The 14,692-nt window shown below is 44.8% G+C and overlaps 2 protein-coding genes across 2 annotated transcripts; both read left to right on the forward strand.

Annotated features, from left to right (window-relative positions):
• The first annotated feature begins 2,273 nt into the window (after positions 1 to 2,273).
• Positions 2,274 to 7,737, forward strand: LOC109735159 (15-cis-phytoene desaturase, chloroplastic/chromoplastic). The gene is made up of 15 exons (XM_020294362.4): positions 2,274 to 2,604; positions 3,175 to 3,443; positions 3,545 to 3,677; positions 3,796 to 3,884; positions 4,011 to 4,068; positions 4,599 to 4,754; positions 4,962 to 5,110; positions 5,536 to 5,655; positions 5,808 to 6,021; positions 6,092 to 6,194; positions 6,324 to 6,371; positions 6,533 to 6,578; positions 6,947 to 7,134; positions 7,247 to 7,409; positions 7,498 to 7,737. Exons 2-15 carry the CDS (start codon positions 3,240 to 3,242, stop codon positions 7,567 to 7,569), a joined length of 1,743 nt encoding a protein of 580 aa, XP_020149951.1. The 5' UTR covers positions 2,274 to 2,604; positions 3,175 to 3,239; the 3' UTR covers positions 7,570 to 7,737.
• Positions 7,738 to 9,404: 1,667 nt separating this feature from the next.
• Positions 9,405 to 11,845, forward strand: LOC109735160 (cold-regulated protein 27). Its single transcript, XM_020294363.4, has 3 exons — positions 9,405 to 10,203; positions 10,717 to 11,140; positions 11,338 to 11,845. The coding sequence occupies exons 1-3, from the start codon at positions 10,141 to 10,143 to the stop codon at positions 11,457 to 11,459; spliced, it is 609 nt and encodes a 202-aa protein (XP_020149952.1). The 5' UTR covers positions 9,405 to 10,140; the 3' UTR covers positions 11,460 to 11,845.
• The last annotated feature ends 2,847 nt before the right edge of the window (positions 11,846 to 14,692 follow it).

Consider the following 14,692-nt stretch of genomic DNA (forward strand, 5'->3'; position numbering starts at 1 on the left):
CTAGGGGTGGTGTTGTTGCGCTCAGCGCCTATGTATCCTACCCTGGGTGTGTGCGTGTGTTGCGGTGGCGTGTGTTTGTACTGGGTGCTTATTGTGATCGGTGCTTTATATATAAAGTGGGGCGAAAGCCTTTTTGGTAGTTTACACGCTCCACCACTGGAACCATCGCCCCGCACACCAGATGCGTACACGGGTGGCAGACGAGCGGAGGAGGGGGTGGCCGCGCTCGCCGACCTCGGCCTAAGCGTCGTGTCCCTGCCGGGCGGGTGGCTCTTGCACGCTAGCGAGCTCTGCCGCAATCTGGCGCTGGCCGGCGTGCTAGAGGCCGCGACGGAGGAAGGGGTGGCCACGCTCTATGGCGACGCCATCGGGGAGAGAAGCTAGTGGAGGACGTGAGGCGGGCGGGGGGCATCATAATGACGGAGGACCCGAAGGGGTACAAGGTGGGGGTGAACAAGACCATGGGAGTTGACGCCATGGTGTTCACCTTCCTCGGCATGGCGCCGCTGTCTAGCGGCACCGTCGACATGGCGTTGGTGCTAAACATATTGGGTGGGTTCAAGTCGGTCGCGTTTCTAAGGGGGTTCCTTGGCATGCATCGGTGAAGCACATGTTGGTCCATGCGGATGGACCTTGCCAACCCCGACTTCGTCAATGTCGCCGGCAACATGTCCGAGACGATGTTGCCGGAGTTCGCTGAGAAGAACCAGCGGACGATCACCGACAAGATAGGCGGAGGATCCGAAAAATCCTACTAATACGGTACACAATAAAAACTGTAAATTAACGCAAAAATTGGATCATCACCTCTCATCACAAAGTCTCTTGAACAATAGAGATATCTAGAGAACATTAATGTCGCTGTGAGAACCAAGCATGCCAAATAATGCATGCCAAATCCACAAGTCCCTTAATGCCACTGCTTTCTAGTATGATAGTGACCTCTTTGGTGTGACCTTAGTACATCCTGCGCAAATCTTTGAGGGAGTTCTTACATTGCCAATGCATGCAATTGACTGAACCAAGTATAACTTAAAAACCTCTTTGTCGCTTCAATGACCATCAACCTTTCTATATCTTGCACAATTGGTTCTCTCAGATACCCTGCTGCAAACACCTACACCACGACAAGGGCAAATTTCATAGTGGTATCAAGGCATGTGCTCTCTCCCATCCGGATCATCTCACCAACGGCATTGGCAACGGTACCTAATGCAAGCATTCTCAAAGCATCCATGCATCTCTGCAAAGGAGATAATGAGAGTTGTCTGCAACAATCCCTCTTGAGCCTGAAGTAGGGATCATGTGCCTCCACTCCGCCGACGTCGCGCAGAAAACAAGGGTTTGCGCATACGGAAGCATCGACGAAAAAATGTATCAGGGAATGTTGGTCCGGGCCAAAAGTGGTCCTTATAGAGCAGTTGTGCACCAGCGACCCTATCCCGGTTTAGAACTCTCCTCCCTTTGACCGAACCCCTGAAATTCAGAATGTGCTCCACTTCCCTCTCCATTTTCTCCTGGATGCTCGTCATCATCATCAACTCAACATCTTCGTTGTCCGGATGAATCGATAAACTCTTTTCAAATGAATGCATCAAGCTCCTTGTCTTGATACTCCTCATTCGAAGAACCCGATGAATCCATTGTTTTGGCTACAAAAGAAGCATCAAGCTCCTTGTCTTGATACTCCTCATTCGAAGACCCCGTCGAATCCATTGTTTTGGCTACAAAAGAATAAAAAAAACGGTCAGACATTTTGTCGAACACATAGAGGGCAAAGTGTAGGACGGGAGGAGCGGGACTTACCACGGCGGCGTCCGGGGCGGCGAAAATGACAGTGAGGAGTTCCGTGACGGTGGTGGAACCACTGTGGAGCCGGAACGACGTCGGGGCAAGGGTGACGACGAAGCTAGTGGAGGGCCGGCTGGGACGATGGAGAAGAGAGGAGACGAAAATGGCAGGTTTGGCTAGGTCGGGGGCGATTTAATGAAATTTGCAGTGGATCCTGTATGTCTGATCCGACGTGTCGAAAGCGTCCGGGCGCGTTTAGGGCTCCCCATATTTGCCCTGAGTTTTGATATGAGGGGTGTCAGTTCGGACGTATAGGGCCAGTTTGAGAGGGCCGTCCATGTCACGATTTTCCGGCTAATGCTCCAAGGTCATTCGACCGCAAAAAAACACTCGGACGCGCTAGTCCAAACGTTCAGGGGCGATTTTGTGACGTGCAATGGAGTTGCCCTGAACGCCCTCGTTGGTGCTACGAGAGAATTCTCGTGGACAGCCACCAAACAACCATGTTGGTGCAACTCCTGCAGGCCAAAGAAGACAGGCCCTGAAAACGTGTGAGGTGGCCGCGGTATATTCCACGGGAAACGTAGAGCGCACCACGCGCCAAAAGGCATCCTCCGCCACCACATCTTCCTCGCCTCAGCGACTCCCCCAGCTTTGTCCCTTCCCCCCCGCCCCAGGCCAGGCCAAACCCCCAACCGGCGACGAGCCTTATCCCGCGCCGTGCATAAAGCTCCCCCGTGCCCCTCCCCTCGCGCCTGGACTCTGGACTCCCTCCGCCTCGCCGCTCCGCCCCTCTCCTCCGCCCCCCTGGTGGTAAGTCTCCCCTCCCCGCACGAGGCAGCCAGGCGGCTTTACCCTGCCATTCCCTTTGCGCCGGCGCGGCTCCAGTTCCCCCGTTTAGCGCACTGCTACCAATAATCCGCGCGGCAAGCGTTGGGGCGGGGTGGGTAGCAGCCCAGCCCTGGAGTTGGGGATTTTCTGGGGGTTTATTATACTTTAGGTTCGATTAGAGGCGGTGAAATTCCCGATCGACCGCGAAAATCGGCCCTAGACTTCACCGGATGGATGCTGCGTGCTTGATTTGCTCACCCTGCAGCCACACCCCATTCGCCCATTTCATGTATTAGGAAATAAATGGATCGTTTGGAGCTCTCATATCTGCAGTTGATGATACGGCTGCCCTCATCCTTTTCTCTACACTTCTATTCTCATCTCCTCAATTGAAAAACCGCTCCACTCTAAATGGATGGAATCCTGTCATTTGGCTCTCGGCAAATTGTGACTTGTTATGGCAGTCCGAATCGATTGGCTTGTTACACAGCTTGTCTTAATAGCGGAGGGCCTCATGAGCTACCAGTCTAATTGCTCTTCTTGATTATGCAGATTTCTCCTGCGCCTGTTGGTTGAATATAAGGTTGACAAGAATCTGCCAGTGTACTTGCTTCAGTATGGACACCGGCTGTCTATCGTCTATGAACATAGCTGGAGCAAAGCAAGTAAGATCTTTTGCTGGGCAACTTCATACACAGAGGTGCTTCACAAGCAGCAGTGTCCAAGCACTAAAAACTAGCCATCGTACGACCTTTAGTTCGACTTCCCCTGGCTTAAGGAATAAAGGAAAAGGATCACGACGTGGACTTCGTGCTCTGCAGGTTAAGATTTTGCCTCTGTTTCTATTTTCGGAAAAGCCTATTCGTTATTTCATCTCCCCATAGCATATTTCTCATGAAATAATTGTTTGCCCCTTTTGCAGGTTGTTTGCCAAGATTTTCCAAGGCCTCCACTAGAGAACACAATTAACTATTTGGAAGCTGGCCAGCTTTCTTCGTCGTTTAGAAGCAGTGAACGCCCCAGTAAACCATTACAGGTCGTGATTGCTGGTGCAGGTCTGAAGTCTGATGTAACTCCAAAATTTAAACATGTATAATTTTTCGCACACCAGATACCCTTGAGAGAATCACCATTGCCTCTTAGCGTTACTAGTTTCTGGTGTGAATTTTGCAGGATTGGCTGGTCTATCAACTGCAAAGTACCTGGCAGATGCTGGCCATAAACCCATAGTGCTTGAGGCAAGAGATGTGTTGGGCGGAAAGGTCTGATCATTACTTACATACTTGCTTATCTCATCTCTAAAATTGTGCTCGTTATGTGATCTTAATTTTCATTTATTGTCTTCAGCCTTGTTTCTTATTGTTTCTATCGTTGTATGCCTTGAACAGTTAGCTGCATGGAAGGATGAAGATGGTGATTGGTACGAGACTGGCCTTCATATTTTTTGTAAGCTCTGGTTCTGGTTCTTTGAGGTTCTCTTTCTGCTTCTGTGTGTTATCTAGGTTACTTCCATTACCAGTGTATAGGTAGATGTTTCAGACAAATATGATAAAACACCTTGAGTGAAGTACAAACTGATCTCTGAGGAGTCATGTTCAGGTTCTGAAACTGCAAAAAAGAAGGAAAGTGTTTCATTCTGTCAACTATTATTTTTGTTTGAATTTCTACTAGGTGGGCCTTATTTTAAAAAAAATGTTTTTAGTGGACTTTATGCATGGCCATTATTAAGAAAGGAATTCTTGCGGAAGTAAAGATCGGTCCCAAACTCTTTTAAGCCTGGAAGTTTGTACACGAACATCACATACATTAGTTTAGATTTTAATGTTCCATACGGCATGGTTGGCTTGGTTGAATAGTTTCTTTTTGTCTATAAATTTTTCTTCTACCAGCCTTCTCTTTCCTTCTAATAGCATGTGTATGATACTTTTCATTCTGTGCATATATGTAAGTATGTAACCATATGTTTTTCTTTTCAGTTGGAGCTTATCCCAATGTGCAGAATTTGTTTGCTGAGCTTGGTATTAGTGATCGCTTGCAATGGAAGGAACACTCCATGATATTTGCCATGCCAAACAAACCAGGAGAATACAGCCGTTTTGATTTCCCAGAGACTTTGCCGGCGCCCTTAAATGGTAAGGTTATACATAGCCCTGGTTTTGCTCAATAGAAGAAAGAATGCCAAGAGAACTCAGAAATGCATCCTAGTGTTAGTTCTTTAAGTGCTAATATATGAATCAACTAGTGGGTCAATTAGTAAATACAAACAAGTTTGATCATGGCTGTAGAGCTACTCTGCCAATCAATGTCAGGTTATCGTTGACTATGCATGCATTTAACAGGAGTGTGGGCCATACTGAAAAACAATGAAATGCTTACTTGGCCGGAGAAGGTGAAGTTTGCTATTGGGCTTCTACCTGCAATGCTTGGTGGCCAAGCTTACGTTGAAGCTCAAGATGGCTTAACTGTTTCAGAATGGATGGAAAAGCAGGTATGAGCTCACTGTGTCATTTAGATTCGTCACTGCAGTAAACATATTGCAATCTCTATGAGGCTACGTTGTAACAAGAAAATATTTGTTTGCTAATCCATTGCTGCCTTCTATTGTCATATTCTTTGGTCCATAAATGCTCAAGCTTCCATCTTTCATCTTCAACCAAGCCCTTTTGTATGCAAATTTAGGCTTAAACAATGCTTGTAGTTTTATGAATCTTTCAAGTTAAATCCCAAGTGAGCAAACGAAGAGAATGTAGGTTCTTCTTTGTTAATTATTACACAGCAGGTTCACCTTTCTTATTTGTACTAAAATGTTGATGACCAGCGTCAATTAATATGGATCGGAGGGAGTATTTTCTTTCTTTTGTTCTCAGTAAATGAGTCAATACAGTTTCTGATACAGTTATTTAATCAGCACAGGGTGTTCCTGATCGAGTCAACGACGAGGTTTTTATTGCAATGTCCAAGGCACTCAATTTCATAAACCCTGACGAGTTATCCATGCAGTGCATCCTGATTGCTCTAAACCGATTTCTCCAGGTACAACTTCATTTCCTCTATTCCTCCTGGAGACATAGTTGACATATTCTGTCCTTTATTACCTTTAGAAGATACAAACATTCGTTGACACAATCACACCATAACGACAACTTAGGGGTATTACTTAATGAAAAAACTGTGTAAATGTGTAGGAGAAGCATGGCTCGAAAATGGCATTCTTGGATGGTAATCCTCCTGAAAGGCTATGCATGCCTATTGTTAACCACATTCAGTCTTTGGGTGGTGAGGTCCGGCTGAATTCTCGTATTCAGAAAATTGAACTGAACCCTGACGGAACTGTGAAGCACTTTGCACTTACTGATGGGACTCAAATAACTGGAGATGCATATGTTTGTGCAGCACCAGGTGCGATTTATTTTCAAGAATCATGCTTCCTTTGCACCTATTCAGTTTAACTGACTAGCTTGTGATTCAGTCGATATCTTCAAGCTTCTTGTACCACAAGAGTGGAGAGAGATCTCTTATTTCAAAAGGCTGGATAAGTTGGTGGGAGTTCCTGTCATCAATGTTCATATATGGTTAGTTGATTTAAATGTTTGGTTCTAAGTTAACACGCCATTTATGTGTTGTGGTTCTACTTGTGGCCGTGTGCCCCATGAATTTTTGAAATACCTCTTAGTGTTTCTGTTGATTTTTGGATATTTCAGGTTTGACAGAAAACTGAAAAACACGTATGACCACCTTCTTTTCAGCAGGTATGTCTTTTGGTCATACTGATCTTATTGTTGACGCCTAATGAATTTGTTGTCCAGTATTCAAATTGGGTGCATTCTTTCCTACTCCATGTTTGAATTCTTGGTTGATACTGTACTATATAACATATGTCCCTTACAATATATTGATCTTTCTGTTTCAGGAGTTCACTTTTAAGCGTTTATGCAGACATGTCTTTAGCGTGCAAGGTACTAACTTGACGATTTATGCTTAGTTTGCAGTTCACTTCTAAGTATTGCATGCGGGTTAACCTGAATTTATATTTCACTATGACCAAATGCCCCAAAGTCTATACGCCTATGTAAAAAATATGCATGTGCCGCAGAAGGACTTCATTATTAAACTAATAATTACTGTTGGCATTGCAAATTTTAGTTATCTCAAAGAATGAAGTATGGCATCCTTTTGTCATTGCTGACATGTCAGTTGACTGCTGATTTATTAATCGTAATTGCTTTTTTCCTATAATAATACCGTAATAGCTTAGGACAAAGAACCAAGGACATGAACACATACTCATCGTTTCTCTTTCCTTTTCTTTTCTAACTGTTTACAGGAGTACTATGATCCAAACCGTTCAATGCTGGAGTTGGTCTTTGCTCCAGCAGAGGAATGGATCGGGCGGAGTGACACCGAAATCATCGAAGCAACTATGCTCGAGCTAGCCAAGTTGTTTCCTGATGAAATCGCTGCTGACCAGAGTAAAGCAAAGATTCTTAAATACCATGTTGTGAAGACACCGAGGTCAGGACATTTCCCTGACACCCTTCCTGATAAAGTGATAACTAATCAAAAGGAGGCTTGTTGTGCTCTTCTTCTCTTACAAACCTTACACTTTTCTGGCTCGCTGTTACAGGTCCGTTTACAAGACCGTGCCGAATTGCGAACCTTGCCGACCACTGCAACGATCACCGATCGAAGGGTTCTATCTGGCCGGCGATTACACAAAGCAGAAATACTTGGCTTCCATGGAGGGTGCGGTTTTGTCAGGAAAGTTTTGTGCTCAGTCCATAGTGCAGGTAAATGCTCTCTCCTGTTCTGGTTCTTTGTGCATCGCGGGTGCGGCCATTATCGTAGTCTAATATGCTATCGTGTTTCTGCTCGCAGGATTCTAAGATGCTGTCCCGCAGGAGCCAGGAGAGCCTGCAATCCGAAGCCCCCGTGGCTTCCCAGTTGTAGCTAGCTAGCGCGATTCAATTGTTTAGCATTTTCTATGTGTCATTGTCACATTGTTGTAGAGTCCACCAGTGAATTGAGCTGACAACCATACTGGAACAAAAAGGAGATTTGTAAAACAAAGAAGAACTTTGCAGAAGGGCAAAAGTGATAAAGGGATCTTAGATATCATTATCTTGTTTGCAGTTGGAAACCGAAGCAGTAACCGATTGCTTTCCATGTTCCCTGGAGTAAAACCCAAGGTTTGTGCCAGTAACGGAGAAGAAAGCATGGACAATATCCTAATGATAACTTTTTATTTGGAGAGAGAAATCCTTTTTTTTTTGGAAAAGGAGGAATGGCCCCGGCCTCTGCATCAGAAAGATGTGTTCGGAGAGAAAAATCTTGATGATATTTTTTTGAGGAAAATCCTGATGATATCTAAGCTGCGTGGATATATTGATGGGCTTGGTCAGCTGCAATTTTCAAAAGAGGGTGTGTAGAAACTGGATTAGTCTCTCAAGATATTCCTTGTGGACCCCTCAATAATTGTCTTTTGAGATATTTCCTGTGGTAGGTACATCAACAGGAGATATATGGTAGTACTGCTAGGCCATGCATATCTGAGCTGCCAGTAGGCCATATCATTTTATTTTTCCTTTTCGAAAGAGGCGGATCATATCCTCTCCTGCCATGGCTTTGCTAGCTGTATGAGATCGTCTGGAGAGGATGTTCCATTCCGTCTGGGCTGTAGCTCAAGCCTTCCTGTTGTGGATAATGACTGAACAAAGGCATCCAAAAATTCAAAAAAGAAGAAGATAAAAATCCTACTCCATGATTAGATATTATGAAGAGAATTATCTGAAACCTGAATGCTTGCATTAGGTTTGGCTACGCGATTCATAGCAACGGCGTGGTAAGAGGACATGTTAGAGTACGGGCGGCCGTCAAGACTAGGCCTAGCTATCACACGGTGGCCTGGGCGGTGCACATTCGTACACGTACGCAGCTCCATATCATGAACAAGGATGTTTACTGGCAAACACAAGATGTCGTAGCGGAAAGCGTAATGTAAACCGGACCTGCCGTTGTAGAAGATCCTCTTTTTTCAAAAGGAGGAAAAAACGCGCAGATATATTCTTCTATCTACTAGCAATGTGTTCGTGCGTTGCAACGGATCATGTGATACACATGGTTAGCAATCCAAACAAATTCAAAAGAAAAAAAAAACTTGTCCACAAACTTGAAAGAAAACACTCTAGTTTGGATATACATATACTCCTTCCGTTTCTTTTTAGTCTGCATATAAGGTTTGGTCAAAGTCAAACTTTGTAAAGTTTGACCAGCTTTATATTAAAAAAATATCAACATCTACAATGCTAAAGCTATATGGTATGAAAATTAATTTCATGATGCATCTAACAGTATTGATTTCATATTGTGAACCTTGATATATTTTTCTATAAATTTAGTCGAAATTAACAAAGTTTGACTTTGACCAAATCTTATATGCAGACTAAAAAGAAACGGAGAGACTTTGACGTTGCGGTTGTAGATGCTCTTATCTCAAAGTTGTTAGATACGGATCTAATGGTCAGAAACGACGGATCACGGTAACAAGAGAGAATACATACATACGTACGTACACGATTGGAGTTGGACAGGGAAAGCATTGGCCGTCCTCGTCGACCCCCCGGTGCGGTGCACCGTCGCCCACGTCGACCCGTCCGCATGTCGGCTAGCGAAAACACGGCGCGTCCACGTAACCGCACGGGAAAGCTCTGGCGTCGCCACAGTGTTTGCAGATGAGAGTGGCCCAGTGGGTAGTAAAGCGCACGCCGACCCTTCCCTCCCTGGCCGCTCTGCTCTCCTCTCCTTCCCCCGTGCTCCGCTCCGCCCCGCCTCCGCAGATCTTTCTGGCAGGCGGCCAACAAATATCTCGCCCCGCGCGGCCGCCAGATATTTCCGTCCCCGCGCCGCGCCGCCACCTGTCGCCTCCGCCACGCTGGAAAAGCGCCGGCACGTAGGCGCAAAAAGGGCGTCCGTTCCCTTGATATTTGCGGGCGGAGGAGAAATACTTGCGTCCCGTCCCGTGCTTCCTTCCTTCCTCCGCCCGTCCGCTTGGCTTGCTCATCCATTCTTTGCCTGCTTGCTCCTATTTCTTTCCCCTCCCCTCCTCCCGTGCCGTCCGAGAGAGAGCACGCCGGCCGAATTCCACGGATCCTCGCTCCTTCCCGCCACCGTTTGCTCGCTCGCTCGCTCGATCTGTCTTCCGTGGGGGTCGGTTCTTGGCCCGGATCTTCTCCGTCTCTTCTTGATTGTTTTCCGGTCGTTGGGGCTCCAAATCTCCTCCGCGCCCGTCTCTTCTCCGGCCTCCACGCGGGCGGGCTCAATTCAAGGGGATTTGCGTCTCCCTTGCCCCCCGTCCCTTGGATCTTCTTCCTGCCCGCCTCTCCGCGCCACATCTCCGCAAGGAAATCCGCGGGGAAGAGATCCATCTTTCTAGTTTCAGGGAAGCAGAGACGAATCCGTTCCTCGGGGGCCTCTGCCTGTCCGTCCCCCTTGTCGGTCCCTTCTTCTCTTGCCAAGTATCAGATGGGCGAGGTGTACCTGGATCGCTCGGTCAAGCCGGAGCCGGCAGACGTCGGCATTGCCCAGGTCCGCCACATGTTCCTCTTCTCCAGTTTTATTTTATTTATTTATATGTACTAGTATGTTTTAGAACGAATATTTTATTTTATGTATGTTGTGTGATGCATTATTGCTCCATTTTGTTAGTCATTTGCATGGTCTGTTGTTGCTTACCACTCTTTTTCTCCATCCAAGGACCAAGATTAACTAGTGCTTTAATCACCACTTGTTACTTGTCTGATGAATTGTCATGCCATTGTTCCCAAAGAGGTCTCTTCCCTTCAAAACATAGCGAGGACGCCCTCCTTCCACAAATTGAGAAAACGGCACGGCGCCCCTGCTCGTTGTGTGCATATAATAATTGTGAATTGCAAGTCATGAAAACAGCACTAATCTTGCCAAAATCAATAAAATGAATTTGGAAATGCTACTAGTGTGCCCTTGAGCATGGATTTCTGGATCCGCCCTTTACTTTCATGTTGTCGAAAATCATACGCCCTGGAAATAAACTGATTAGCGGCATATGCTGTTCTTTCACAGGGTAACCAGGTCACTACCTTGATGTCGGCGGGATGGACGGACGAGAGGCACACGGATTACATAAGCTCCATGGAAGCTTCTTTCATCAAGCGACTCTACAATCACGGTAACAACGTGAACAAGAAAGATCCAGGTACCACTGGGTTCAAGGTTCTCCAAGGTGGAGCTGGAGTGTGGAAGAAAGTCGAGTTTGAGAGGCCCAATGCTTGTGCTCAAGTCGGGGCCAAACAAAACCTGCCTGCAAACCCCTGGATTCAGCATTTCAGATCGCGTGATTGCAGCAGCAGTGCAAGAGGTGTTGGGGCACAAACTTCAGTGGGTGATCACGAATCCGGTATCCGTACTGTCCCTGGGAGCACTCCGTTGTCACATGGAAGGGAATTGGGAGCTTGCAAGGGAGAAAACCTTCTCGATGAAAATACAGGTAACTAGTTCAATTACCTCATCCAGTGTCTGGTGCATCATCATATACACATAGCTGATTGTGCTATAGCTCTAAGATAATTATCTGTAAGCTCATAACATATATATAGTTAAAGATGCTATTGTCTTATGTTAACCATGTGCAAAAACAGCATCCTGCAGCGAACTAAATTTCTGATGCCATGTTTCTCTCTGCAGAGGTCTCTGATCAGAACTTTGCTGACGACGACGAGGCAGAAGTTGGCGCAGAATCAAGCAAAGCATGCAAGAAAAGGCGATTGAGCAGTTCTTCCACTTACTTCACCCAAATGATCCAGTGAATTGATCAATTAGCATAGTCTGTTGCAATCGTTGACAAAAGCAACACACCCAATTACTCAAAGAGCCTGCTTGCTACCTCAAAACCTGTTGGAACTTGGAAGCAAGGATGCTCTGAAGTAAAAGCATGGAAGAGTATTTCTCGGTAAATGCGCCACCGGTGAGCACTGGAGGATTTATTTGACAGATTAGATTCTGGCAATGTATCTCTATTTTGCAGTTAAAGTCGATCGTGTGGTAGTGCCGCATTATGAGGAACAACAGGCTCACTCACTGCTTAGTAGTAGTATCGTGGTAGATAGTAATATTGTTTTGTTTTACGGATGTAATGAAATGTTGTTGTTTGCAATGTGAATGAAATGTTCATGTTTGCCACAAGACCATAACGGCCCTAATTTGTTCCTTTTAGATGCTACACACATGTAGCATGGTATAAAACCACATATCAAATTGACAGCTGATAACGTTGATTCAATTGGTATAAAATACTTGTAACATGATCCTCTACTACTCAAGAGATGTGGAAGAGCAAAATGCCCAGTTGTTTGTCCCCCCCCCCCCCCCCCCCCCCCCCTTTTTTTTTGTTCTTCTGGCCACTGTACGTCTCCTGCTTATGCAGTGCAATAAATCAAAGTTTTTTGGTTTTGTTGAAAAGAACATTTGGTGCAGTTATCCGCTTGTTGGAATGTGTGGTAGGAACATAAACATGGAGGATCTTCATCGCTCATCTGCAATCCCCTAATCCCCGGGGAGCTGGCCTCGACCACACATGAAAGCATCCAACATAGGCTATTTTCTTTGTTCCCGAGCTCCATGGAGCCCTTTTTTGAAGAAAAACAATAATATTCGAAAATCAAGTTTAGAAAATAAATTCTGAAAACACACACAAATGAATATAGAGACGTATACTACATTTCTATAAAATTTCATGATGAAATATAATTTCTGTAAAATTTGATGATGGGATACACTTTGGTGTGAGATGCGCATGATTTTTTTTGTGTGTAGCTTTCACGAAAACATATCCCTATATTCATGTGTATTTTTCAAAAAATTTGGATCTGCAAAATATGATTTTTTTTTGTATGAAAAAAACTAACATCCACAGGTGTGGCATCTTGCACATCGCCCACATGCCTCCTTTACTACTCATTTTGCCACATGTGAACAGATGACATCAGCGGGCTTTTTTTGGTTTTCGGCTTAAAAGTGTTTTATCTCCTAATTAAAAAATTGAATTAAAAATCCGTTTTCACCATTAAATCCGTCTCGACGAGATCTTCAAAACTGGAATGAGCGAAATGTTTGATCTCCTAATTAAAAATTGAATTAAAAATCCGTTTTCACCACCAAATCTGGAATGAGCGAAATGCCCAATTGTTTGTTATGTCCCTTGTTTTGTTCTTCTGGCCGGACTGTACGTCTCCTGCTAATGCAGTGAAGTAAATTGAAGTTTTTGGCTTTGTGGAAAAAACATCTGGTGTAGTTATCCCCTTGTTCGTTTTTTTGGATTGCTTGCCAGGCTTGCCGCCTGGTAGTTATCCGCTTGTTGGAATGTGTGGAAGGAACAAAACATGAGGATCTTCATCGGCATTGCCCTAATCCCATGTTGATATGGAAGGAACAAAACATATCAATGCGAGGGATTTAATGGTGAAAACGGATATTTAATCGGATTTTTCATTTAAAAGATAAAACATTTTAAAAACTGAAAATCCATCTTTTGGTCAAGAACTCAAGATGATTTCAGCAGTTTGTAACTTTGTATGGCCTGTTTGCAAATAGTAACATCTTTTTTCCATCTTAACTAATGGCAACGCTCCTAATAGTGGTTTTTGGAGAGGAAAATCATTTCCGTAGAATGACCGCCTATAAATAAATACAATAAAGTTATCAATTTTTCTTTGTGTTTGCTATACGCAAGGGACACGGATTTGGTGAACATGGGTGCGTGCGCACCCTTTATGAATAGTAAATTCGAAAAATGCTAGAAAAAACTGAATTTATTTTAAAATAAAATATAGTCAACCGGTATACTCGCACATGAAGTTTCACGAAGAAATCACATCCATGGTAGTCTGGGTAAAAAAAAAAAAAAATCGAAGCTATATTAAAAAACACTATTTAATGAATAGTACAGTCCCATTTGTATTTTCTCCAGTAAGAATACCATGGGTGTCAATACATCATGAAATTTCACACGTAAGTAGAATGGTCGACTAAGGGTCATACCGCGAAATTTCAGATTTTTTTTATTTTTTCTAGTATTTTTTATGAATTTACTATTCACGTGGGTGCGCACGCACCCATGTTCACCTTTATATTTTCGATACGCAAGTTGCTAAAAAAATGAAGTAAGTTGTTTTTTTTCCGGAGAGGAAGATGAAGGGTAGAGCTTGGTGACCTTGGATTAGGTGGCGACCTTGCTGCTTGCCAGGCCGTCACATCCGGAGGTGAGCCACGTATGTGAGGGGTTGAAGGAGGAAGAAGCACCTTAGCTGGAGGAGGGCAGAAAGGAGAGCCACCGTTTCATTTGACAAAATTGACTTGCATTGTTTCTCTATTCTAAAGAGAGTGGTGCTTATCTTATTTTTCTCCCAGCATTTTCTTTTCTTCCCTTTGACTTTCAGGGCAAACTGTCCCAACCTCCCCTCTAGGCTTCGCCGACGAGATTGGATTTGCCTCCCCTTGAGGATCTCAATGCCTTTGCTCCAACTAATAGCTTATGTTAGGTTTTTTATTCCTCACGGGTGCGGCGCTTGGGCGGATGACGACACTTCTTCTTCGAGTTTCTCTTTCGGGCTCTGGGCCTTCTCTTAAACCATCCGATCACTTGATCAAAACTTTTGTCCCCTCTCTTTACTAAATCAATCAAAAGCCAGCAGCACTAGATCTTTTGAAGAAAAAAAAACATAGTCGACGGAGTCCTAGTGTAGATTTCTGCCGTCTCCTTGAGATGATGAGGTTAGGGTTTCTTGTCGGGCGTGCGCGACGCCAAGATTTAGTATCAGTTGCTTCAGATCTATTCAGGCAGGGTTCAACGACGACGACTGCAACTCCAGGGCGTTGGTCCTTAGCGGTACATGCATAAAGACTTGCTGGCTGTAATCGATAAGGTCAAACCGGCTGAGATAGAGGAATGACACAGCGGCGCGTGGATGGCTCGATCTGGTGGAGGTAGTGTCCATTCGGTGGTCTAGAGAGCTCGGTGTAATTTTTACCATTTTTAAAGTGC

Source organism: Aegilops tauschii, chromosome 4 (genome assembly GCF_002575655.3).
Source record: "Aegilops tauschii subsp. strangulata cultivar AL8/78 chromosome 4, Aet v6.0, whole genome shotgun sequence".
Taxonomy (NCBI): Eukaryota; Viridiplantae; Streptophyta; class Magnoliopsida; order Poales; family Poaceae; genus Aegilops; species Aegilops tauschii.

Excerpts from the sequence above, each read along its gene's own strand:
- LOC109735160 (XM_020294363.4), top strand. The coding sequence starts at position 10,141 with ATGGGCGAGGTGTACCTGGATCGCTCGGTCAAGCCGGAGCCGGCAGAC. Across the intron at positions 10,204-10,716 it reads CAGACGTCGGCATTGCCCAG|GGTAACCAGGTCACTACCTT; the intron begins GTCCGCCACATG and ends GTTCTTTCACAG. Across the intron at positions 11,141-11,337 it reads CCTTCTCGATGAAAATACAG|AGGTCTCTGATCAGAACTTT; the intron begins GTAACTAGTTCA and ends TTCTCTCTGCAG.
- LOC109735159 (XM_020294362.4), top strand. The coding sequence starts at position 3,240 with ATGGACACCGGCTGTCTATCGTCTATGAACATAGCTGGAGCAAAGCAA. Across the intron at positions 6,195-6,323 it reads GTCATCAATGTTCATATATG|GTTTGACAGAAAACTGAAAA; the intron begins GTTAGTTGATTT and ends TGGATATTTCAG. Across the intron at positions 6,372-6,532 it reads GACCACCTTCTTTTCAGCAG|GAGTTCACTTTTAAGCGTTT; the intron begins GTATGTCTTTTG and ends TTTCTGTTTCAG.